The sequence below is a fragment of the Motacilla alba genome, chromosome 1, assembly GCF_015832195.1.
Source record: "Motacilla alba alba isolate MOTALB_02 chromosome 1, Motacilla_alba_V1.0_pri, whole genome shotgun sequence".
NCBI lineage: Eukaryota > Metazoa > Chordata > Aves > Passeriformes > Motacillidae > Motacilla > Motacilla alba.
In genome coordinates this window covers 96,094,105-96,120,531 of record NC_052016.1, presented here as the reverse complement: position 1 = coordinate 96,120,531, position 26,427 = coordinate 96,094,105, and the positions used below count along the sequence as shown (strand labels likewise).

General features: G+C 40.0%; 1 protein-coding gene across 35 annotated transcripts in view; it reads left to right on the top strand.

Annotated features, from left to right (window-relative positions):
• LOC119698751 (vegetative cell wall protein gp1-like) overlaps positions 1 to 26,427 on the top strand; it is a 66,068-nt gene that overhangs the window by 26,350 nt on the left and 13,291 nt on the right. For 19 of the 35 annotated variants that reach the window (XR_005256257.1, XR_005256242.1, XR_005256233.1 and 16 more), the window contains 2 exons: positions 8,107 to 8,234; positions 10,837 to 13,647. Coding sequence is in view for 1 of the 35 variants with exons in the window: in XM_038131205.1 (XP_037987133.1) it covers positions 8,107 to 8,113 (7 nt within the window). In the remaining 34 variants the exon portion in view is untranslated. Of the gene's footprint in view, positions 1 to 8,106; positions 8,235 to 10,836; positions 13,648 to 26,427 lie in introns of those variants that run through there. The other 16 variants (XR_005256246.1, XR_005256256.1, XR_005256252.1 and 13 more) reach the window with 7 other exon arrangements.

The following is a 26,427-nucleotide window of genomic DNA, read 5'->3' as shown; positions in this document are numbered from 1 at the left end:
TCTCTAGGTGCTATGTGACAGATCCACACAAACAACAGAGGGGAAAGAGCCTCACTTAACTGATTAGAGGAGAGAAGCAGTGAAAGGGAATATGCACAAAGCACTGCCAAATTCACAGAGCAAAGGGAAAGATAAAAAATAGAATAATTTCACCGGCCTTTTTTTTTTTCTCCGTAATGTCAGGTATTTCTTATACTAGCACCAATGAAAGAATTTTCAGAAAAAAATGTGATTTCTTAATTAAAGATCTCTAATTCAAAATATATTCATTTAATAAAGAATAATTATGATAGAAGCAACTACTCATTCATATCAATAATTCATTCAGAAGTAAACAATATCAACATATTAGCATTTATTTTTCCATTTAATAGGCTGTGATTTAAAATAAATCTAAATCATCATAATCATTCTGCTCCATATGCTGGGAAAGAAAAAGTCACCTTAAACCAGATGCATATTGTGAGAAAAAAAGGAAAAAAAAAAGAAAAAGAGGAAGACAAGTTGTTCTAAAGAAACAGCATATGGGAGAAAATCTTAAGCCTCAGTAAAAATGCTCTGCTTTGTAGATGGCAATTTAGTTTTGAACTGAAAGAGGGTATGTTTAGATTAGATATTAGGAAGAAATCCTTCACTGAGAAGCTGGCAAGGCACTGTAACAGGTTGTCCACAGAAGCTGTGGATACCCTATCCCTGGAATTGTTTAAGGCCAAATTATGGCCAAGTTAAATGGGACTTTGAGCAACCTGGTCTAGTGGAAGGTGTCCCTGTGCAGGGCAGAGGGGTTGGACTATATGGTCTTTGAAGTCCCTTCCAAACCAAACAGTTCTGTGATTCTATAATTCTGTGGTAACTATGATTCTATGATAGCGAGGCTGTGTTATGCCAAACAAGATTCTGGTCAATATTTTTCAAGAGCTAGAAGTCAAATACTGATTTCTTTCTTTTAGAAAATTAAAAAAAAAAAAGAAGAAAAATATTCATCTCAGTTTTATTCAGGAAAAGGCAATAAATGTGATCGAGAAAATTCTAGTTTGAAGATGTTTATGTATGGAAAAAATAGGCTGTTTGCAAGTCCTTATGTATGGAAACAATAGTCTGTTTACAAGTTCCAAGTTGGCTCTCACATGTACCTGCTTGTGTGCTTGGAGCTGCATTTATTTTTCCTGCTGCTAATTACATAGCCAGTCTCTCTCCTAACTTGTATCCTTAACTACCCACATCATTTTGTCAGCTGACAGCTCTTTTTCAGCTCCCTAACCCGTCAGCACTCCTGAAGCAAGCTCTGTTAAAAACTTTTATTTCTGTCACCTGTCTGAGGTCCAGAGAGTGGCCTTTGGAGCCTGTGGATCAGGAATGAACTGATTTGAATATTTTTTTACTTTTGACATACTAAAAAACGAATGAAGGGCTCAAGCCCTGGTCAGCCTGCGCTTCCCTTCTACAGCATCTTGAGAAGTTGGTGTAGGTCTCCTCTTACTACTTTTTGTGATTTTGCTTTCAGTAGGTGAGGCCAGAGGCTGTGGTGGAGGGTGGGTTGTCAGCACTCTGCCTGTTCTGCTCCCACATCCAAGACAGCAGTGACAGCACACTCTTCGGGCCTCGGTGCAGCCATAGGGCCCTCTTGTCCTTGGATGAGCTCAGCAAAGGCCTTTCTCTCCCCAGACAGAGAGTCCTGTATTCTGTCTGCGAAAATAAGACAGTGCAGCCCTTCTTCCCCAGAATTCCAGCAGTGATGCTCTCGGGGGCCTCTCAAAGTGGTAGCTGCAGTTGCAATGCTGTGAACATGGTGCAGGTTAACTCTGCAAAAAGGTGTTTTCTTAGCCTCTCAGGTGAGTTTTGTCACCTGTGTCATTATCCTGTTACTCTTCCAAGATTGTTGTTGCTGTCCCAGCAAAGGCTGCCTGGGGATGTATAGTCCCAAGGCAGGCAAGTTTAAAAGGTATCTGACTTTTGTTCTTTTCCAATCTCTGTCATGCTTTATGCTGTTAATATTCCTCCAACAATTTTTAAGGAGAAAAGTGAGTCATGTTTGATTTTCCATACCCTGATAGAGAGGAGCCATGTATTTTCCACAAGCTATTGCATTATTTCTCTCTCCGGTGTGGCTCTGATTTAGTGCTGGATGAAACTCAAAAGGAGGATTAGTGTAGAGAGACTCCCATATGCTTGGATGCATTTCTGAACTGTGTACTATCCTCACTGCTTTTGATGAAAAAAGCTGGTCTATAAACCTGATGAGAACAGGCTTCCATGCAAGATGTTTAGTATTTCCTGCTTCCATTTGGGCCAGGAATACAGCACACCCAGCCACTTTGGCCCTGTAGCTCTTGGTCACAGGCCTGCCTGAAATTTAGAAAATCACAGCAGTGGAAAATGAATGGGGGAGTGAAAGGAAGTTGATTTTTCTCCCCTTTAATAAAGGCTAGATTAGGGTTTTGTTCCAGTTTTGGCAAAAGCTTTGCTGGGGGAAGAGCCCAGGTAGAATATTTTTATATTAATAGAATTGGTTCATCTGTCTATTAGATAGCTGCACTGGAGTGCAAGTCCCTTTTTATGGTCCTGAGTAAAAGAACTTGTGCTGCTTTTTAAGGGCTGCCGCTTCTGGGAAAATTAGAGCTGGATGTAAAACTCTGACTATATTGTATTTAAGGAAATTGGGAGCGTAAGATGGAAACAAGATGAAGAGAAATAGTGAAAAAGGGAGAGAGGGAGGCCTCCCAAAGATAAGCTGTTACAGTGAGTTGTGCTACTGCTTGGTGTCACACATGGGGGTTTCACTATACCTAATACCTGATCATTTTTCTAGCTGGTAATTAAATTGTAAATAGTGAAACACAAAGTAGCACAGAAATTGACCCTAAAACTGCTGGTGTACTGCCATTTGGGGCTATCTTCTTTAGTATTTTCTTTTTTCGGAAAGAATTTCCCAATAGTACTGTTATCAGTTGATCATTTTTGCTGATTCTCCTCTCCATTACAAGGGTTTCTGAGTTTGTGAATGAAAGGCTATGTTTTCTCAACCAAATCCTCTACTCCTCGGTCTATTAGTAAACTAATGTTAACTTACAAGATTTGACTGAAACCTCAGGGCTTGCCAGCTGGACGCTTGAGGAGTCCAAGCTGGCTAGGTAAAGAAACACCTTTTTCACATGACCCAGCTTGGCTCCCGAGTTGCCCCACAAGTTTCTATCAGTACAAAGGCTGACATTGTCTACAAGGAGCAACTCAGATTACTGTCCCTTCCAGCTGCATTGCCCCTGACCCCAGTCCTGCCCTGGGCTGCCCACGCTCTGCCCTCCCTGCACGCAGGGAGACTTCAGCTGCAGCCTGCCGCCTGACAGCGTTGAGTCTGGTCTTGAGGGTGGCCTTGGATGCGTTTTAAAAGGCAGTGCAGACGCTCTGTGAGGATAACATGGAATGATTATTTTAGGGCAGATTTTCCCCTAAAAAAAAAAAATAGTTCTACATGTGCGCAGTTTGATCTTCACACAAAAGATTTATATAAGAACTCACTTCTCTCTGTCAGTTACAGAAAAAAAAAAAAAAGCATGCTGGCAGGATTTAGGGAAGTGTGCAGGCTAAAGGATAGAAGCAGACAAAAGGGAGTTTTTCTTCTAAGAACATCTGCACAGCTGGAGTCCTGGCAGTGCTGTGGTTTGAAAGCCTAGGTGTTGCCTGGCTGGGGCAAGGGACAATGTCTGTTTGGCACCCTCCTGACACGCAAATTTGGCCAGAGATTCCTAGAGCAGTCCTCAGCCATGTCCCTTGCTGTGCATACACAGATGCATGGGCATTATTTTGCCATCAAATGCCTGTTTTGGGGAATCTTCCACCCTGGAGGTAAACTATACATAAATGATCTGAGGGTAAAGGTGAAGGGAGAAACTGTGATTTCTTTATGTGCTAAAGTAGATATAAACCAGGCACCGAGTTAACAGGAATAGAATATCTGCAGTGCCTCTAGATCAGCAGAAACCCAACATCCCTGACTCGTAGATGCCCTGCCTATAGTTCAGGCTAGAGAAACATAACAATAGGTCTGTTAGAGAAACAGCCCTGAGAGCCTGGCAAGGATAGGAAGACTCCCTTGAGGCACCCGCACCCCAAATGTCTTTGTAAGGTCAGATCACCACCTATGGGTAGAGCACAGGCCAGCTCAGTCTGATCTGCTTTGTGGCATGAAGGAAATGCATGTGTGATGATTTTTTGTCTGTCTCAGGCTGGCCCCATTCAGCCATCTCTGCCCTTGCTGGGGAGTGAGTCCCAGATCCAAAGACAGATTCTAACAATACAGCCTATGTGCATGCCTCTAATATGACATGATGCTTATACTGAATATAAGCATGGATGAGGCTTTAGATCTTCCTCAAATCTCACTGTAACTTTGAGATTGTCAGACAGTGCTGAAGTGAGAGATCTGGAGTAGGAAAATTAGTGAACACAAAAGTCATGATATTTACTCAGTTTATGCATTTTCTCTCTTTTTTTCCATAAAACCTGCATAACTGGCATGTAATTGTTTTGCTAAGTGAGTCTTGAAAGCAAAAGTCTTGATAGCTGTCACATATCTTCTTTGTAGTACAGTGTGTTGTCCTCAGAAGATAATCAGTAGAAGTTGCTCAGAAAAACTTAATCAGCAGAACTGAACACATTGTCAGTGCTTAACAAATAATAAATTATAATAATAACTGCAGTTCCTTTTGACACAACCTATCAAACTTTTGCTTTATTTCCAGGAGTACCTTAGTTACCTCTGTTTAAGATTTAGTACCTTCTACCACTCTGCTTGTTACGGTTGAGAGGACTGGTAATACAACCTAACAGGGTGGAAGTATTGACTGAAATAAAATTTTGACAAAGGGCAGAAAAAAAATACAAATAGAATTTTTGAACTGCTCCTTTCCACTTACTGGTGTTGCTTTACAAGTCTTAAAAACTGAATTCAAAAATAGATTTGTTCTATTGTTAAAATGAAAAACACTATGCTTACAAATTATTAGAATAATAGTTTCATTTTCTGATAGTCTGTTTTTTAAAAGACAGACTCATTAGGCCTTCTTTACAGAAAGATGAATGTGTCCAGAAGCACATCTCTTATTATTAATTGTTTTTATTATAAGGAGCTTGGATGGCTCAGAAAGTTGTTAACATAGCTGGGGCTATCACCTCTTTGCCACCATTGTAGTTTGGCCTTGGTTTGGAGTTACTAACACATTTTCTGATCATTTGGTAGTTTTGATGCAATTTGTTGGTGGGTTTTACTCTCTTTTAACAAGACACATATTCATGTCATAGAGAAAACCATCGGGTCAGCTCTAAGCTGCTGCTAATTGTCACAGGCTTAAATGGACTCGCTTCAATTTAACCCAGTTGAGGATCTGACCAATGATCACAACTGGCATTAATTAGCAGATGTGTTATCAGACTCCGTGGAGATGTCCTGGGTTGAGTGACAACAGAAGCGCTCAGCTGCTGCAGCCGGTGGAGCCGTGCCAGTTTGGCAGCTGATGGCACAGCGCCCGATGCTGGCAGGTGGAAAGTCCGGGTCACCCCTGACCGAGGCACACTGGTGGCTTCTGTCACCAGTCTCCAGTTAGAAGGAGCTGCAGACAGGGACCAGAGCACCAGGCGTGTGGTTGTAGTAAAGCACAAGCAACACAACATTCCTGGGAAGAGGAAGATGGGGAGGATGCAGCGCTGAACTGATTTGTCCCTGAAGCTGGATATGCACAAGACATTGCACTGCTAGAGAAGCAAAAGCCACTAGCAAATGTGTTGAGGCTCTGGCTTTCCATGTGTGCCATCTGATCTGACACTGTAATGCCAGTTGCAAGTGTGTGGCAGAAGGGTGAGGGAAACACATTTAAATGCCGAGGATCCTGAAAAGCAGTTGAATTTCACAGAGACAGCTACTGACAGTCTCAGTGCTATTATGGCTGTAAACCAGAGGTTCAGACCATGACTAGAAAAGTCTCTTGAGCAGGTCATGGGGGTGAATGAAGAGCAGGAATGAGAGGCTGCAATTTTATCAGGGAAAAAGGGCATGCTATCTTCCCTTTGCACTTATCTGAGTGCAGTGTGGGTTAAAACCAGACCAGTAACCTGCCCTGATATTGCTCAGTAGCAGCCAGTTCCTCCTTCTCATGACTACCTACCTCCACAGGATGGTGGCAGGAACAAGTTGCCAAACTAACAGCATGGGACCTTTGTAAATATTTATGGTTTCTTAATATTTACAGGACAAAACTGGACATCAGGTAGCTCAGGGAGTAATCTTTTCAGCTCTTGACAGAGTTTGGAAATTAGCTTAACTGACCTCATGTATTTTGATGCACTGTGAAAAAAAGAAATTCTTTTAATTGTGAGATCTTTCTGTCGTAATCCAGGAAAGGAAAATAGCAAGAGAGTTAGAGTTCAATAGTACTGTGACTGGAAAAATTTTTAGACTGGTTGCAGACCTCTGACCCAGCTGATGGGAAGATGCAGACTATCCAAGGAAGGCTCTACCACCTGCAAATTCTCTGTTACCCTTCCTGCCATTTCTCCTGCCACTCAAAGCAAGATATGAAAAGATGTTTATGCATCTATTTGCCGTGAAAAATCTGGGTCCTTCTCTGAATAGTTATCTTTGAGCCCAAGTCCATGAAAGGGGATGACTGAAACTCATGGGGTATAGATGTCCAAGTCCACGTTCCCAATCTACACATCCCTTGCATTTTTTATCACCTGCATTTTTGATAAAAAAGTTCTTAAGACATCTAAAACCTTTTTTCTGCTCATGTCTCTTGGTCAGTCACCAGCTCAGCTGAGTTGAACTTCCCAGAAGTTAATCCTGATTAATCTCCTCCAACCACCCACTGCTTCACCCATATGTCTTCCAAGAGTGTCGTGGTAAAGCACATGTAACACACGATCAGGACTGAGCAGTACACAAAGTACAGCGGCTGTGTTCACTGTCATTCAAAGGCATTAACTTCAAACTCCACCCAAGCTCCCAGGGCTTCAAGCCCTTATCTCTTATCTGCAGAGAGAGCAGGAACCTTAGGTAGGAAGCTGCATGCTAAATATTCATGGGGGAAGAGATTTTTCATACTTCCTGCAGAAGTGGTGCTGACACATGTAAGGTTCTCTGGGAGGAGTTTAAAGCAATGAGGTAGAGAATCAGATACAATCTCCAGCCCTCCACTGCTGAATTAGCTTGGTGTTTTGGATTGATGCAAGATAGAGAACCTCTTTTGGTATACTCATTGCTGTGTAAGGTGTTTCTAAAACATTGTCTTCATAGCCTAATGAAAATACAGTGATTTTTCAGAAAAATCAGTAGAACATATCCTCAAAGGATATGATGATTATTGGAGTTTTAATTAAAATAGCAGGTGAAATAAGTATTATAGTGTGCTATTACTCCTAAAATAACAACAGAATAAAGATGCCCATTTCTTTTTTGAGTGCAATTTTCTAAATGAAAAAGTAAACATTAATATCTGCAGAGATCTTACTGATCTTGTATGATAATTTAGAAAAATATCCCTATTAGGGATAGTTATATATGCTTTTTGTTGGAAATGCAATCATAGGATATGCACATAGCTGCAATCTGTAGACAGATTAAGTAAATTAAATCACTCAATGTCTTTTTTCAATAGCTCTAAAGTTAAAAGTAATTTGCAAAGAAAATACTCAGTTTCAATTGGTTTGTAATATCTGTTAATGATCTTTGGAAAAATTTCTGATAACATGCAGGAATTCCCTCAGGGGCAGGGTTGTGAATAAGTGGATTTTTTTAAGTTTTAGATGTCATTAGCTAGTGATTTCTTTGAAGTAAAAAGCTGTTACAGAATAAATTGCAGAGGTATACAAGTGAACAGGACAATCATTTTTATGAATAATATACATTATTTCCACTGTGCTTTCTGGCCTCTAAAGAAATAATTTACAATCTAGCTTGCCATTACAAACATCCTGGAAGAGCAACTGCAGGAGCATTTTGTGCTTTATGTGTATTCTTTGACTTCATATAAAAGTACACCTTGATGGTATAAAACCACCAGTGTAAGGAGCTGATTTGCCCCTTTTAATTTTTTTTGTTTTCTTTTCCCCCAGTAGATAACTTTTTCAACTCACAAGGCTGAAACAACTTCCCTTAACTGAAATGACCCCAGCACAGCTATTCACTAGAAGACATCCTCCTTGATTTCTTGGAGGGGCCCATAAGATGATTGAAGTTGTCGGTAAGTGCAATCGTGTCCAAAAGTGTCTCTATTCTCTTGGTACTTTGTCAGCATGAACATATTCTCAACAGTTCAGAGATGAATCAGGTATCTATCATGCCCCACCACAGTAAGGCAACATGAGATAAGGCAATAAGGACAAATGAGATCTCCTGTCTGCCCCCACCTTAGGATATCTCAAATAGAAAAGAGTGCCAGAAACATCACAGAACACACTTGTCCATGGGGAATGTTGTCCTGCTTCCAAGATTCACTTATACAACTCAACCATGGGCACCTGAGGAAGGACCTTCTTCTTCCACAGGTTCCTGTGGGTGGTTCTGGGTGTAGATGGGGATGGAAGGGATGCTTGTCTGGGTAATGGGGCACTGGGACTCCAGTGTGTGCTGCCACACTGGTCAAAGGTACAGTTAATTGCAGCCATTGACCTTTTGATTTCATCACCTTCCTCCAAACTTTTTCTGCCCAAGACCTCGTTGGACTTGGTCATCTTATTCCTGCAGACCTGCAGACAGAGCTGAAGACACACCATGCTAGCATGAGTATGACTGATGCCTCCAAGGTTCCCATACAGGGCTGGAGGAGAAAGGAATTGTCCCACTCTAGAAAGAGATGAGACAGTCACCAGTTTGAAAAGCCTCCTAGACTTTCCTGACCCTCTGAAGGCCCAGTGAGACGGTTTACCATGCGTGAAGGTGCTGTCCTGACACTGTCTATTGATTGGCACATGCCATGAACCACTGGGATGATTGGACATTATTGTGTACTAGCAGCTAGTAAAACTCACAAATTTTTTAAGGCTACAAGCAACCATTACTATCATCTAATCTGATCTTCTGCATAATGCTTTCAACTGAATTTAACCCAACCTGAGCTTTGTGTGAAGATTTGCTTTTATGCCTAAGATTGACTTGTCATTTACAAATATGATGCTGTTTCTCTCAGTACTAACAATGTGATAGCAAGTTCCATTAATTAGCTGTACATTGTTTGGAAAAGCAATTCCTTTCATCCATTTAAAATTCAATACCTTTTTGTATCACCTTGCAGGATAGGAAAGACTTTTTCCTCTGCTGCTAATTAAGTTCAAAGATCCTGAGGACAAAATGTTATTTATATTATAGTCATGCTTAAGTAGAACTCTGACGAAGCCTGGGGATCCCATCACACAAAGTGAGGGAAACTCTGCAAGTCCTTCGGGACTGAGACTGTTTTAATAGACACATGGCACATTTTCAAGGAACATGAGTGATAAAACTGAAAAAGTTCCCAGTCAAGTCAATGGATTGGTACCTCTCAACCACCCACGCCTTTCAGAAAAGGAAGGAAGGGAAAAGTGAAGTTTCCAAAAGTTAGACCCAAAAAATGAGTTAGGAGTGTAGTCAGGTTCCTGGGAAAGGACTTTTCACAAGTGCATGAAGTGACAGGACAAGGGAAAATGGCCTTAAGATGAAGAAGAATAGATTTAGATTATACATTAGGATGAAACTCTTTACTATAAGAATGATAAGGCCTGGAACATGTTGTCCAGAGGTGTGGAACACCCTACCCTTGGAAATGTTCAAGATCAGGTTATATAAGACTCTAAGTAACCTGCTCTAATGGAAGGTATCCCTGCTTATGCTGTTGGGATCAGAATTAGATAATCTTTAATGTCCCTTTCAACCCTAACCACTCCATGATCCTATGATTTAAAAAAGGAAAACAAGAGTTTATACTATGTAGCTCTGTGTCCTGTCCACTGTCCATGAGTCAGATTGGCCTCCAGTGGCTGAAAGTTCTTTAAGACAACAGGGTACACTGAGGAAAATACCTGCAATATATGGTTCATGGGAGGTCCCAGAGCTTTCCAGAACTGCTGGGGTCCAAGGACATTTTCTAGATTGTCTGAGACAACAGCATATGTTCTAAATTTATGGAGAGGCTTTGTTCAGTTCAGTATGATTTGAATCACAGACTCATTAAAGACCTCTAAGATCATCAAGTCCAAATATTAACCTACCACTGCCAAGACCACCACTAAACCATGTCCCTAAGGTCCAATATCTATGAATGTCCCATGAGAATATATCTCTCCTGAGAGACAAGGTGGTGCTTATGTTCTTTTTCTTTTCTCAAGAAATTTCCCATTCTTTTGACTTTTATCATTTTTATTACCATTCTATGGACTTGTTCTATTTCTACTTTCTTTTTTCAGGGATGAGGTGACCAAATTTGAAGACAGTATTCAAAGTGAGGATGTGCCACTGATTTATATAATAGCATTATAATATTTTCTATATTATTCTCTAAAACTCTTTTCTTTGTACAAACCCTGTAAGATTCTTTTAATTCTTTGAACTACAATGCCTTTTAACATCTGTAGTTTACTCTGATCAGATTTTAACAAAGGAATAAAAGGCTCCATTTTTCACATAGAATTTTATTTATTGTTTGAACTTTAGAGGAGAAATTGGTTAACTTACAATTTAAAATTCTTGGCAATGTAGACCATTGGGCAAGGATTTCATTATCAGCCCTTCTATACTTTCAGTGGAAGTGTGTGAGGCTGAAAGTTAGTGTACAGGATCTTTACTCACTGGGCTTGTCTTTTGCTTTATAGACATGGACAAAAACTAATTTGGAGCTACCAGCATCCCGAAAAATGTCATAAAGGGCATTCATCTGTACACCCTTCCTGATGAAACATGCTGGAGCCCCACATTTACATGCTGTTCATCCAGGACCAAGTGTGCATGCAGCACCTGAATTTTGCCATCTCCTGCATACTGTACCTCTCACTTCCATCCTTTTGCAAATGATGCGCTTGATGGCTGCAGAGGGTGAGGATCTTGCTCTTGTGTCATGGCTTGGCATTATGCCTTCATCAGGATGTTAGAAAAGGCTCAGGGAAAATGGTTACAGCTATTCTATCACCTGAGACACTTTCCAGCAGCTCCTGCCTTTCCTTAGAATTACCAATCCAAGTGGTGACCTTGCCTGACCCTACTTATCTTGCAAAACCTGACAAGATCACAGCCTGAAGCAGTATAGCCACAGGCTCAATACTGGCTACCAAAGTGTCTGTTTAGTATTTTCAAGAAACATTGTTCTAAAGATTTACAATACCAGCCACAAGATATATGGACAACACCAACGCACAGCTCTGACCCCTGGACATTCAGCCCCACTTACACAGAAACTTGTGTCTCTCAAGGGGTGAACACTGAGCTGCCACAAATTAGTGATTCCCTACGTGCAAGCAAGTGGATTTTAAATACAATTTGATTACATATACTAAGACATTGGGTAAAAGTATTTGTAAACTCTGGTCTTGAGCTCAGAATTCATGGTTAGTTTTTTTTATCGGTTGCTTTAGCAGTGGAAAGGTCTCTGCCATTTCTGTGTAATATATGGAATTTACTTTCAGTTCGGTGTAGAGAATTTTCTTCCCTTCCCCATGACCAAAGCAGTCTTTCATTAGAAGGTATTTTTAGATGTACTGTAAGTTTCCTCCCCAGCAAAAATTTTAGCTGCACCAAGTGAAAGCAAATGCACATTTCCTTAGATATCTCTAAGGATAAACACAGGTTTAAATATACAAAAAATTTTAAGGGTTTAGTTGCATATGGGTTCATACACCGGATGCATTAAGTTCTTGCAAAGTTGTGTGGGCTTTTTTCCCCTCTTCTTTTTAGAACAGCAAAGACTTGGAACAGACATTGAGGTCCTATTGCTCCTGTCGGAAACTTCTGTTGACTGCAGCGTGAGTTGGATGGGACCCAGAGAAACCAAATACAGACAAGTAATGATGAGTTGGCCATATAAGCAAGGAAAATCACAGATAACAGGTGCACACCAAGTACCAATGTATCTTTTGGGTCATCCAGTACATCTTCCTGACACAATGAAGTTGTTTCTTATGGCATTTTTTTGTGTTTTTTCATGCCTAGATTAAGTTTCCTAAGTGATGCCATATCTCAAGGGAGAGGTTGTGTTGCCTAGAGTATCCTGTTGTCAGGAGATTTTTTCTGTTCTTAACGTCATCATATTTCTTCTATTTACGTCCCTTTGCAAATTTCCTTCTTTCCCTTGTTTGATCTCTTTTAACTAGTGTGATGTTGTCTTTAGTTAGCATTAAGGAATCTCATAGATATTTAGCTCACTTAATCTTTCCTAATGTAGCAGTCAGGCTTCTTGTTATTCTTCATTTCTTCTCATCACACAACTGCCTGTCAGTATCTTTTTTAGTTATGAGATTTTAAAGATGTGGTGCATTTCTCTGATCTAACAACAGATCTGGTGTAGAGCTGAGCACCCTTAGTGTCTTGTCGCTAAAAGCCCCTCCTGACATGTCCAGGGGTAAACTGCAAGCATTCTGAACAGGCACACAGATAGAGTATCCTGCTTGAACCACTTCCTTGGTTGCCTCTTTATTGACCCACAAAACCCTATTAAAACAGTAACCTAGGAATTAAAAAAAAGTACATGGCATTTTGCCTTTTTAAATTTTTTTTTTAATTTCTCATAATGTAAAAAGGGAGAATAATACAGATAAAAAATCTTTGATGCTGTTGAGATTTTCTAACTCTTGGTCATGAACATAACAGATTAACATTATGGAAAACATCATCTTCCATGACTACTTCTGAGTACTAGGAGAGTACATTGTAGAAAGTAATTATATACGTAGTGACAAGCCTAGCTCTTCACTTCAGGCAGTAAGTTCTGATCTACAAACTACAATACTCCTTTTGTGCTAGATGAGATCTTGGTTGTAATTGACTGTCTTTACCTTTGTGTTCTGTTGGATTGGAGGAATATAATTTTAATCTACTCTCTTTAAATTTCCATTAAGGAATGTTTCGGCTACCTGCAGCCTCATCTGATGATGCTTAATGAACTCAGCTAGCTCGATCTTCTGTGCACCAGCAGGGACTTCTTTAAATGGGTAAACTGTGTAGAATGTTGTTTTCAAGTTTAACGTACTTGGAATTAACCTTATAAAATAATGGCATATCTAAAGACAGATTATATACATAGCACAGACAAGTATGTGTGCATTTATATGTGCATGTGTGTGTATACATGTGAATATATACATAAGTGCACACATATGTACAGAAATGCTGATGTTTTTCACCTTTTTGAAATCTTTACAGCTAGTATTAACATGAATGTGCCGTTAAATTTGGCACTGTTATACATTTTTGTTGGAGTTTACTTCTGTGAGATAAAATCATAAAGATAAGCTGTGAAACTCGTGCAGCTGATGACATAATTCTAGAATCTCGTGATGCTGAATCTCATATTTCTATGAGTGTGGGATGGATGTTCCTTGCTGAAATAATTACACTGCCTATTGCAATATATGTTTCCTTGTTTTTATGTGGGCACTGAGATATCCAAACTATTAAACGTATATGTACAATGAGTCCTGTGTTCCTTATTTATTCTAAAGAAGGCAATTAATTTCTATGGTTTTATTGTATAATAAAGCAAATTACTCTAAAAATCTCTTACGAGCATAGCAATAATCTGTGACAATATGTATATTTACTTTTAATAATGATGTCCAAATATACGTATGTGCATATAAATATGCATATATGTATATACAAACACAGAGTGACACATACACAAATTAAATGAAACCAATTAGAATGTGGCATAAGTAGATCCAGAGTTTACCTGCTATGGCTGTGTGAAGGGATAATTTGAGCTAGAAGGACATGCAAGAAAACATAGTTCAGTATACTCCATTGGCTCATTCTCATTATGCTCACCCGTGGCAGGCTGTGTGCTGAGGCGGGGTACCAGCAGACATTCGTAATGACAGCTGGTTCAAAACAGAGCTTTCAAAGTATTTCAACACCCCTAACTTCCTTCCAAATCTTGGTGTTTGCCAGCGCTTAACTGAGGCTGGTTCTTAAGGTCAGATGTTCAGAAATAAGTTATTCAGAAAGAATATGATTCTTTATGTTTGAACTGTAGATATGTTCAACATACAGGCTTTTTGTTGCCCATGAATTTGCTTTTGAGCTCACACATGGATTATGCTTGTCTACTACCCGCAGAAATGATGGATGTTTTTCCCTGATACCATACCCTATTTGCCTGGGCTGTCCTCTACCAATTTCTTCACTCTCTTGTGGGCTACCTAAACTGAGATTTGGATGGAAGCCCTTTCTTTTTATTGGGACTGAAACATCCATCAGCCGCTATGTTGAGAAAGGGAGGAAAAGCAGCTATACTTTAACATCACCCATATTACACCCCCTATCCTCTACCAACCAGAAACACAGCAAAAAAAAAACCCAACTGAGCTTCAGTTGTCGTGTGTGACTTTTCCTGGTGGATGTGAATAGAATCTGGAAATACACATGCTCCTCCTTGGGAGACAAAAGCAAACAGGTTTTATCTGTTTGCAATTGAACTCAGTGAAAAATAACCAGGCACAGAAAGCATGCTTGAAGGTAAGATATGAATATAAGTAAAGATAAGTATCACTATGCTAAATTCAAGGGAAATGCACCACATTGTTATAATTATTACAGAGAACATGTGCTAATTAATTGTTACACTGTGCTGGTGCAAGAGTTGGGTATTCCATGTGGGACAAATAGAAGACCTGACCCTGGGATGCTGTTGACTCTTGTTTAGAAGCCAGTGTGTTAGGAGCAGGCCATGAATGTTCTTGTGAAAATGAGACTGGTGGTCTGATTTGGTCTTAGAAATTACTTTTCTGAATGGTTGGAAAAATATTTTAAATCTCTGATAAATTTTAATTGTACTGGATGACTGGACTGCTGAGTGTGTGCAGTGTGTTCAAAAGCAGTTTTTTTGTTTACCATACCACCTGGGGAACCCAAGCATTAAGTGTCAGGCCTTCTGAGGAATTCAGACAAAAAATAACCCTGATGTTAGGGGATCTTCAGTGCTGCCAGGACACTGCTCTGTGGATGAAATCAAGGAGACCTGAGCATCAGGGGGTTCAGAAAAGTATTGATCATGTACCTATCAGTCTCTTTTGGATCTGCACTAATTTCTAGAGTATTGACCCTGCTTTAGCTGGAGGCGCATCTGGGGAGATGTTGAGGGGAACAGGATGGGTCTGTCACTTCTGGAGGAGGTATGGGTCTCTTGCAAGCCAGAGGTCTATGCAGGGCTGTTTCCCTGCAGCAGGCTTGCTTGGCTTGCAGACACCCATCGTGCTAGCTCCAGCATGTTACGTGTGAGCGGTGTTGGCCACACTCACAGGCTGGCGATGCTCCTGTTTGCCATCAGCCTTCCCTCCTGGATCAGGGCCGCTACCGATTGCTGAGGGGTGGCCAGGAGCAGCTCCCTCTGGTGAAACTCTTTTGTGCTTTTATCTCCCTTTTCTTGGCAGTAAACTGCCACTGGCTTCCAGCCATGGCCCTCTCACCCTCCCCAGTGCCCAGCTTGCATGCTCAGCCAGTGCCTACATCTCTTCCAGCAGCTGGCCCTACTCTTCCTCCACAGCTGGCTGCTGCCCCCTACTGTGGTAATTATTATTTATTATGGATATTCAGTGTACATTATGTGTCCAAAGTCCAGTACAGTCTGAATCACTACCAGGGTCCCACTGTGTGGGCGGAAGCACACACTCATGCGGAGTTGTTTCACATTGATATTCACTTGACTCTCACACAGGGAAAGGCTGAGGGGAAAGGGGTGAATGTGGCTGTTGGCACCTATTAGCACTATCTGATGTGACACCTACTCTCTGTGCTGTGTTATGTGACTCCTGCATCAGCACAGCTGAGCGCAGATCTCCTTTTTCTCCACCTTGCTATCAGTAGCAGGTCTCCTGCTATTCCTGTTACCTAGCTGGAAACACCTGAAGTGTTTTCCAAAAGTCATGGTTGCTACACAATCACAATTTAACTCCCTGTTGCTGTGAATGCAGACATTGCTTGGCACAGCATGGCTATGTGGGATACCATTTTCTCTCCTGTTTCTCTCCATCACCTTCTTCTCTGGGTTTCTTTGTTCATGTGTCCCTCTCCTTACACCTCAACATTCCTTCACACCCTGCCTCCCTGAAGACACTACCCTAAGTTAAAAACAGAGGAGCTGTAACTCCCACAACTTAGTGCACAGGCAAAAGTACCTGGAGGGAGAATCAGATTTCTGTACATTTGGAAAAATTCAGAATCCTGGACATATTCCACACATGTATGTGCATGTGTAAGAGGCAGGTTGTCAGCTGTGCCCTGTTCAAGAGGATGGAGCAATACTTCTCCATGGCAGCTGAGGATCTGTCCCAATATGTAAATGTAAATATCTATTTTTACAAACCCTCCTACAGTTTGCTTTTAAAAAAAGCTTTCTCTTTAGACACTGGAAACATACAAGCCAGTCAGAAGTGTCCCACTTTCTATATTTTCTCTAATTCCTACCTGTGACTTCCTTTGAAAGCTTTCAAAATCTAATGAATTCAAGAGACAAAGCAAATTAAAACTGGAGAAGCTTTGCCTTCAGTACACTGGGCCTAGTCTACAGGAACTAAAAAAAAAAAAACAACCAAAAAACACCAAAAACAAAAAAAAAAACCTAGGAGAGAAAATGGAAGGGTACAAAGCCATGTTAATCCAGATAATTTAAAATGTTCGATTGTAAATGGGTTCACCAAACCCAACAAAATTCCCACTGTCTATTACTTGCAATCTTGTGCCCTTTCAGCTAGCTGCAGCAAGTTAATGTAAAGAACAGATACGTACAGTCTCTGCATCAGAGCACTTTTTGCCATGGATCACTTAAATTGTTTTGGGTTTACATATAATTGCTTCCTTTGCATGCCATGTGTACACATGCACTCCTCCCACCCCCCATATTTCATACGTAACTGTTGTGTAGGCTGAAGTCTTTGAATGTGGAGTATTCAAACCTCAGAGCACAAACCTCAGGAGTTTCAACCCAGGAATTGATTTGTCCTCTTTTAAGATGGGAACCACATGTGTGACATGTGAATCCAGATCTTGGGTGGATTCTGGATACACTAATTTGAATGCATTGAGGTTTGGGATTCAGACTCATTTATATGTTACAACACTAGTCCTGATACCTACTACTGGGTGCTCACCTTTCCCTGCCTCAATAGAAAGAGAAATGCTCCTCATAGTCACTTCTTCCAGACTGATTTGTAGTTAATTCCAGGATGAAATCATCATCACGTGTTATTCTCAGTTTTGTTTCTTAATATTCTCTGTGACAATTGCTTATAATTGACCTCTGTAAAACCTTTACAACCTTTGGATCATTTGGTCATCTTTCTCTGAGAAGACTCTGTCATCTCAGAGTCTTCTCTGTTTTCCTCTGAAGGCTGCTCCACTGGTTTTTCAAAGTAACGGAGTGCAGTTTCCCCCGTTGTATTGCCTTAGTGGTTTGGGAGACAGAAGAACATCTCCATGGGGTGTTTTTGTCCAACAACCTCTCTCTTGAGCTGTTGTTCAGAACTAGTATTTTTGGGCTCCCTAAAACTGTGGCAAACTTCAAAGCTCTTTTATTCCCAGGATTTTCCTCATCTCCTTTTGAAGACAGGCAACATAATAGGGCTTCCCAGCCTTCTTGTGCTGCTGCATTTTTCAAGGGAAGAAGGCATCCTCTTGTCAGTATCTTGGCTTTTTCTCACTTTATTTCCCCTCAGAACTCCCAGATGAACACCATCCGGTTGTGGTGATTTACTGCACTTGAGTTTCTCAAGTTACTCTACAACTTCCTCCTTAGAGACTTCAATCTGTATAAAGGCCACACTCTGATTTTCTTTGCAAAGTGCCTTTGGCACAGGAATTTCTACACTGCTCTTAGCAGCAGACACAATTCAAGAGATTAATTTAACTCCTCTGCTAGCTTGTTGCACTCTTCTGACCCACTGTATATGGATTTGTGGTGATCTCTGCAAAGTTTTTGTGCGAAGTCCAGGCTAAGAATAGTATTCACTAACAGGTGAGGCTTGTCTCTCAGCTGGTATTCTCTTGTTGTTCCACTGAAGGATACTTCTGTATGTTACTACAGCCAATCCCAGCACATTTTATTTGACTGGTTTATTAAGCCCAGTATCATTCCTCTGCACTACATCTGTCACAGATTAATTTCTCATTGGGGTAGTTTCTCACCGATCCAAACTGGCACTATCCCTAGGGAGACGTTCAGGTGAGGTCCTGCTGGACACCCTTCCCTAGTGCTTTGGCAATCCACCCCCTGACAAGTCACAGCAAAGGGGCGGGATGAGTGCTCAGCACCACAACCCAAGAGGAGCGGGGGTTGTTAGCTTTGCATCCTAACCTGTGTTCTGGCCCTCATCAAGTGAAAAGCCCTTTGGTCTTTTGCCTTTCATAAAGGGAAGTTGGAGGGCTGGAGCAATCCTTTCTCTTTTCTGCTCTTTCTTTTATATATTTTTATTTGTTTCTTCCCACTCCCTTTCTGTTTTGAGAAAGGCGGAAACTGTCGTATGGCAAATCCAGTCTTTATTTATTTTGTAGGACAGAACTAGAACATCAGAAATGGGGCAAATAGTCTCCATGTCCTGTTTTATTCTCTGGCCAGAGTAGGTTGGCCTTCAGTTCCGATACTTCAAAAGAAGGTCAGTTTTATGAAAAAACATGCTCACAAACACTACTGAGCTTTGTGACTTGACATTTATTTCAGTGAACTTTGATGACCATTACTTGGTCTGTTTATAGAGTCAAACCCAAGACATTAGCTTAAAGAAATTAGCTTAATTTGTACTGCATTCACTAAAGAAACATATATCTTATTTGAGATACAGTCAAGCATCCCTTTGATATTGTATGGATATGAGATTGATGCTCACTAGAGCTGCCTAAAGCCCAGATATGGAGACTATATCAGAAATCATTTCCATCACCTTCAACCATCAAAGAGAAAAGCATTTATGCTGTTGAATTTGTCCTAGCTTTCTCAAAGGAAAAGCTGTAGAAAGGATGCTGTGGGTATCCTTATTTCACTAGCTTTCTTATTTCCAATGAAGAATTAAAATCTGTGAGCTCTGTTTATCATAGGCTTTTGTGAATAAAGACCCTGAACTTCCTAAAACTTCCAAAATTGAAGTGAAATATGTCTCAAGATTCATAACTGCAGAGCTGTCAGCTGAAGGCCAGCCTACGAAATCTATGTCAAGATACAACCAGGCATGCTCATCCCTAGCACATCTGTCTGTCATAAATAAAAATACCTTAGAAATTAATTGGGTCTTTCATTTTCTAAAATTTGGGACTTCATGTACAGAGCAGGATTCCTTATAAATTCCTGTGGCTGTCTTATAATTAGCTATCTAGTCTCAGATAACTTTTCTTTCCCTGTCTGTCATGGGTAGCACCTCCAGATCTCTGTTCAACAATTTCATATGGCCATTATAGGATGGTATCTCATGTGGCCATATGAAAATAAGTCTCTGTTACTGGTAGAGTCTCTTTCTCTCTCTGCTACAGAGGGAGTGCAGGCAATTGCCTTAGAGCAAACCACTAAGGTGATACTCTCTCTTTGCTAATGTCTTGGTTAATTAACATTTTTAATTCAAGGCAAGTAATTTTGATTTGATGTATGTTTTTCTTTTACTGTAGTCCACAATAATGACAATGCCTCCAAATATCCCTCTTCTAATCTGTTTTTACTGAAATTATTTCCAGTTTTTCTACTTATGTAACAAGAAATGCTACTTTCTTGGTCTTATTTTCATAATCAACAGGTATTCTTATTTTAACTTGCAATATTTTGACTGAATGTAGTGATATACTAGGATCCCACTTAGAACATGTGCAAAATGATCTTGTTGTACTGTACAAAGTTAAGATACAGAGAATAAATTGCAGGGAGGCAATTTTAAGGTACTTCTCCTAACTGATATAACCAATTTTGTACAATTGTAATATTGACAAAATATATCAGAATAGATATTTGAATCAATTTGAAAGCATAATTTCAATGGCCAGAACAAATATAATTTGTTGATATTTATAAGATATGGTTAGCAATAACTAAGTGAAGTAGTTGAAATCAAATTATGCAGCACACAAGGCAATTTCTCAATTTTTGCACTCTGCCTTCTCACAAAACAAGCAGGTTACACAATGCCCTAAAAAGCAAGGTTCTAGGAGATCAAAAGTCTTTCAGAGGCCATTGGGAAGAGACACCCAAAAGTATACAAAGCACAGAAGACAACAATAAAGAATAGTCCTATAGAGATCTATAGCTCTTCCTAATTAAGAAGCCAGGCAAGACTTGGCCTTTTATTTTAGTAATGTTTCCGGAAATTGAAAAGCCTGTTACATGGCCATACTGTTGAGACAAGAGTACCAACTACTGCTGTTGGAAAGGTACAAAAAGCAGTCAACCTTTATTTTGGCTTTTGGGTTTCTTTGAACTCAGTTTACTGTGTGGAATATATTTGCTGTCAGGACACAGGCTGGTCCATTCTCAAAATCTCTGCAACAGCAACCAATTTTTCTCATTAAAACTTGTATGCTATTCTCTTTCTCTATTCTCTCCCTCTCTAAGATACTGAGACTATTGTTCAAGGCTCAAATTCTGGCTCACCTGCCAGTGGTGTGATCACACCCACCATCGCATCACCCCAGCCCCTTACTACACCTTACGCAGGAATGTGAAATGCCTTCCTCTCCTCTTCGTGGGATTTTTGCCAGGACTTAACAAGGCAGATACGACAAGACAGATAGTGCCTGGAAGTGCTGCCTCCTGTGTCAGTCAGGCTTCTAAAAATCCTCCATGCCCCCATATGGCTTACTGTGGGCAACTACAAGAAATCTATGCAGAATGCTTTTTGGAGAATGACTTCTTTGCATTGCCTTTCTGACACATCTCTGCATAGTCCCATGCAGTAGTCTGCACTTTTTCTTGGGATCATAGGAAATATTCACAGACAAATAACAAACATCTGCTCTCATTATCTTCATTGATGTCAAAAGCTGTTGTGTAGGTGAACCAGGAGGGAAAGTCTATTGTAAAGTGTGAATAGAGTAAAGACTATGTTGAAACATTCCACAGAATTGAGCATGTTTGCAGGGATGATTACTTCTTCACTTCACAGTACTCAGTATATTGCTCACTTTTCTTGGTAGGACCTACTTCCTGATGAAATACTACTGAATGGAGGAAATCTGTGCCATAGGTATGACGGTTGATCCAAAATGTGTGATTAGTAAACACCTTTCAGTTGGTGTTGAAAACAGAGATGAACAAGAAATGAACTTTAAATGCAAAAAAATTGGTTGATTATATCCATTCCATTCATGAGGTGATTCATGGTTGTCTTCTCTCTGCAACATTGAAAAATTTTGCCAAATCTAAGAAAATGTCAAGACCTTAGCATGAATCTCTTACTTGCTCGTGCATTTGAGTCTAGTCAACAGTTTCTTATTTAGTTACAGAACATTTTTAAATTTATCTATTACTTCTGGACTCTAAGATTTTAGGGACGTTTTGACACAAATTTGGATGTGGAAATGGGATCTTAAGGATAGATGTATGTAACTCTCTGAAGAATTACGATATAACCTTGGCTTGCAAGAGTCTGTTCTAGGAGGAATTTTGATTAATCTTCAGATGCGAATGTCACAGTTTAGAGCCATTTATTAAATTTTTGAGTCTTGCAACTGGCTCTGAACATTAGTGTACTTGGGACGACCCATGACACTGTGTGTGATCTCTAAGTGGCATCTTGGAAAGGCAGGTTTTGTTCTTCTTTTTCTCCCTATAGATCCTTAAAAATATGCAAATCTATGTGATCTGCTTCTCATACAAAGAGTTGAAAATTCAGCTATGGATCAAAGATTAGAGCATATGCCTATTATTGCAGCTGCCAGTTAACTGATCCAAATGTTTAACTCTTTAAAGAAATAGAGGGTCAGCAGCTTTCTGAATAATTGTTTCCAGACAGTCTTCTGTTAGTTGGATTTCTATATCACATTCAACTTCAATTGCTGCTGTCATTTATCTCCATTCCACAGAGTTTAACTTTACTGAATTCACATGTTAGTATTTGAGCCACTTACTCTTAGACACATCCAGAGCATGCTCCATGCTCGTTGACTGTTTTTTATGGTGCCTCATAGATTAAATGAGAAAAACGGATGCCATCCAAACACCTGCCCCGTGTCTTTTATCATGCTAGAAAGTGCAGAGACAAAGAAACCAGGCCATAAATGACTCAAAAATGAAACAAGTCAGAGTGTGTACCAACCTTTTTGAAAGCTTGTCTGCATTTCCCTATTGACAACCAGAATGGAAGGTGTTTTCATGACAGCTACGGTGCCACATTGTGAGAGAACACTGGGCTGCACTTCCTTGTCTTTCAGTCTTGTCTTGCCTTCATGAACAAAAGATCTTCAGAGGTTCTCTGATCATGTCCTTTGTCCCACTCTGGTGGGCACCACCTCAGTCTCAAGCCCCCCACACATGGGACCTTGTGCTGGGATCAGCATTACCATCCACATTTCAGTGCTTCCTGCCAGAGAGTCACTAACTGCTGTCTGTGGGCTCTCATGCTGTGTCAGTCTCCTTCACCATCTTCCTCCTGCCTTGGCGCAGTTGCCAACCAGGCAGTTGTTAACTAAAGTGATGCAAAAAATGGTGTAGGGTGTTTATTTTTAGGTGATGGTAAACTGAAAAATAAAACATATTGGAACTCTGTCCTTATTCCAGTTTTGGTCTGGACTATTGAGTGCCAGCATGCCCTAATTCATCAAGTAACGAAGTCTCAAGTTAAATACTTTCCTCAACAGATACTTGATTTTGAGAAGGACAACATGCTAGTCTGAACTAAAAAGGACTAAGGAGACAAAAGCATTAAGGACAGGGTCTAGACCCTTAGCATCTCCTCTGGAGAAATGATAAACCCCTCTCTTTGGCCAGGTCCAGTTTCCTACACCTTTCTGAGGAGCAGTAATGGAGAGTGCTATTTATTATGTGTTGGGATGAACATAGGGAATGTTTTCCACCATTTAAAAAAATAGAATCCAGAATTTATGGGAGTTTGAAAAGCAATTTCCTTTTAAGGTGCAAATTCCTAATTTGCCACATAAAAGTACAGGAATTAAGTGCTAAATCCTTCTTTGCCAGTGAGACTTGTGAAAGGAGGTACGAAAAAAGAGTTACTGTTAGGTTTCTATTCATGTCTCCTGAAAGCCAATGTATGCAAAAGTGCTGAAACAGCCCTGATTTTTTTTTTCAAAGCCTTCCTGCCGTTTCTGACTGACTTTTAAAAAATGAACCCTTGTCCAGTTTTATTTGTGTGGTGGGTTCTGATTTTGTTCTGCCTGTACTGTATCACTTTTCTCTCCTCACCATTAATCTTCCATGAATGTTCCCTGGGGCACAGTTCTCCCTTTTCTGCATGGAGAGTTTCTATTGAAATTAATGGACTTTCTTCTCGTGGGTGGAAGGAAGAATACACCCTTATATCAGTCCTGTTGCAAAAGAATATTTTTCAATGAAAAAAGTGTTAGTTTCACTTCTGAAAGCCCAAGGTCTAGTCAGGCAGATTATAGTGGGAGATCCCAACAGGAGGTCTGGTACAGAGGCGAGAACTACTTGTCCAACATGAAAACAAAAGCCAGAACAGAATACTTTTTAAATGTTGGAACAAAATCCCATGCAAAGTCAGTGGATATACTGTGTGATGAAGTGCACTGTCCCAAACCTAATTCTAGGGCAGATCCATCTGGTGGAATACAGTGCAGTGAAGATGTCCATTCATGATCTGTAGAACCAGGCAGGTTCACAAGAGCAGCACGGTACCAAAGACTAATTTGATCTGCAAAGAGGCACTGCAGATTGGCCAGAGGTGCTGGGCCATGCAAATAAAGGTACGTTGTGCTGTGCAGATGTATCACCTCATTTGGAACGTGGGCTTGGGAGCTTGGGCATCTTTGACACAGTTGAGCATTGCACAATGTACACATGCTAATAAGCATGGCTACATGCCCTTAGAGGCTTAAATGGAAAAGTCTTATGTTCCTTCACAGAGAACCCTTTGCTGAATTAAAGAGGGTGTTGACAACCTTCAATTGAAACTGCATAAATTCTCATAGGAAGGATAGTAGCTGCAATATGAGGTCTTGAGGCAGGCGGATGACCTTATAAAATATACTACAGTATATAAGTTTAGTAAAACAAACACACTATATTTAAGTAGACTGTGGAAATGTAAATATGCTTCAGGACTGGCCCCAAGTGTTTTATGTTATGGTAATGCTGCTGTCACATTTTGGATAGATCATTGCTGTAGATACTAAAATCTAAGGGTAGGAGATAGAATTTAATATGCATGGAGAAATTTAAACAGAGGATAAAAAGCCCTCTTTCCTCAACAGTATTTTCAGGAATGAACCTCCACCTTGTAATCCAAAAAAACCCCAAGCTTGTCTAACGAGGCATTATATAGATGGGCTAGGCCACTCCAATGTCTTTAATAATTTGGGATATTTCACAGGGAAGTCCTTCTAGTAAGGACGACTCCCTCCATGGTGCCTGTTTGCTTCCCATGATTCTTTGTACCATGCAATGCTAGAAAGGGTAGCAAAGGTTTGACAACCACAGTGGCAGATAAATAAGGATTTCTTGTATGCTTACGGTTTGTGAAACCTTGATTGTTGTATAATTAACATGTCAGTTACCCTTGGATTTTCAGTTTTAGCAACCAATGTGTTTTTAATCTTTACGTTTGATTTGAGCATCTCTGACAAAGCTCTTGTTACTCATTTGTGTGTATTTGTATTTTGGTTGAAGATTATATACATATCTATCAAGATGATTGCTTTAAACAGTGCTCTATCTGCTCCTTCTACCAAACCTGGATCGCTTGCTTTAAGATTAGCCTTGTCAAATTTACTTAAAGTGACCAGGCAAATACATACAACTAATTTTGTTATAGGCAAAATTAACTAATGCTCTTTTTCATGGTGAGGTGCTGTAATGATTTTATGTAGCAGTCAAACTATTTAAATACTAATGCTGTCTTCATGCTGTAATCACCATTCTAGTCAGATGTCATTTTTAGTAGCCTATAGGGAATTCCAACCCTTAATTATTCTTCAATACACAAACCAAGCATTCTTTAATTGGTGTAAATTGAACAGTGTTCCAAGGCAAACAAGAAGAGGACAAACTAATCAATGATTCTGTGCATGTCTATTGGAAAGCTATTGCCATTAGATCAAGTAACGAATCCTCGACTCCATTAGCTTCAGAGGAACGATGGGGGAAAAATACTGCTAATGCCACTTCTTACCATCAATCAGTAATGAAAAGTGTGTAGGAAATCCTTTAGCAGAACTGCAGGTTTTCTTGAAAGTGCTCATGGAAATTTAAAATATGAAGATATTCTAACTTCAGACTCCTGAGTCATACATCTTTGATGGAGATTTGTCTGGATACAATGTGTTTTTGTTCTCTGCTGCCTTTAGTCATGTGGCCTGTTTTTTATTTTTCTTTTTCAAGTAAATGATTCTTGAATGATAACATAACTTTTTTCAACTTGTCAGGAACTTTTGGGTGAATTTTCTGTCTCTTTTAGGCTGTTTTCTGTACATTCATATGTATTCACTACTGCAGCACAACATAAATTGGTTGGCTCTCCCATATCTTTTTTTAATACAATCTGAAATAAAGGTGCTGTGTTTAAGAAACAGATGAAAAATCCTTCTCATAAATGTGTCACACTCACTTTTCATTCTTGTCTCTTTTTATCAGTTCTCTAAAACTGATTATTTATCTCTGGAGAGGGAGGAAAAAAAGAGTAAAAGGCCCATTACAAACCTCTGGCCCAGATCTGCCAGTCTTAGAGTTTTAGTTAGTGAGGAAAGTGAAACTCCTCTGGAAAGAGATATACTGGCTATGGTTGTTCACTTTTTAATCTATTTGTTTTTGATATAATATGCTATTTACTGTTTAAGGACCTTTCATGTTGCTTTAAATTGAAGTTTTTAAAACAAGTCTAGCATAAAAAGCTCTAAGTGACATAGGCTGAGTAGAAAAATACAGCATCTTGTACAGACAGCCTTTGTTCACCACATTACAGTTGAAAGAAGTATAGAGCAGGCTTGGTAGATAACCTGCCTTCTTAAAACAAGAGGGTTTCTAATTTCCACACATCCTAATCACAGTCACATTACTTCACTCTCTGTACCAGACCCCTCAGGGCTGGCTCTAGGTT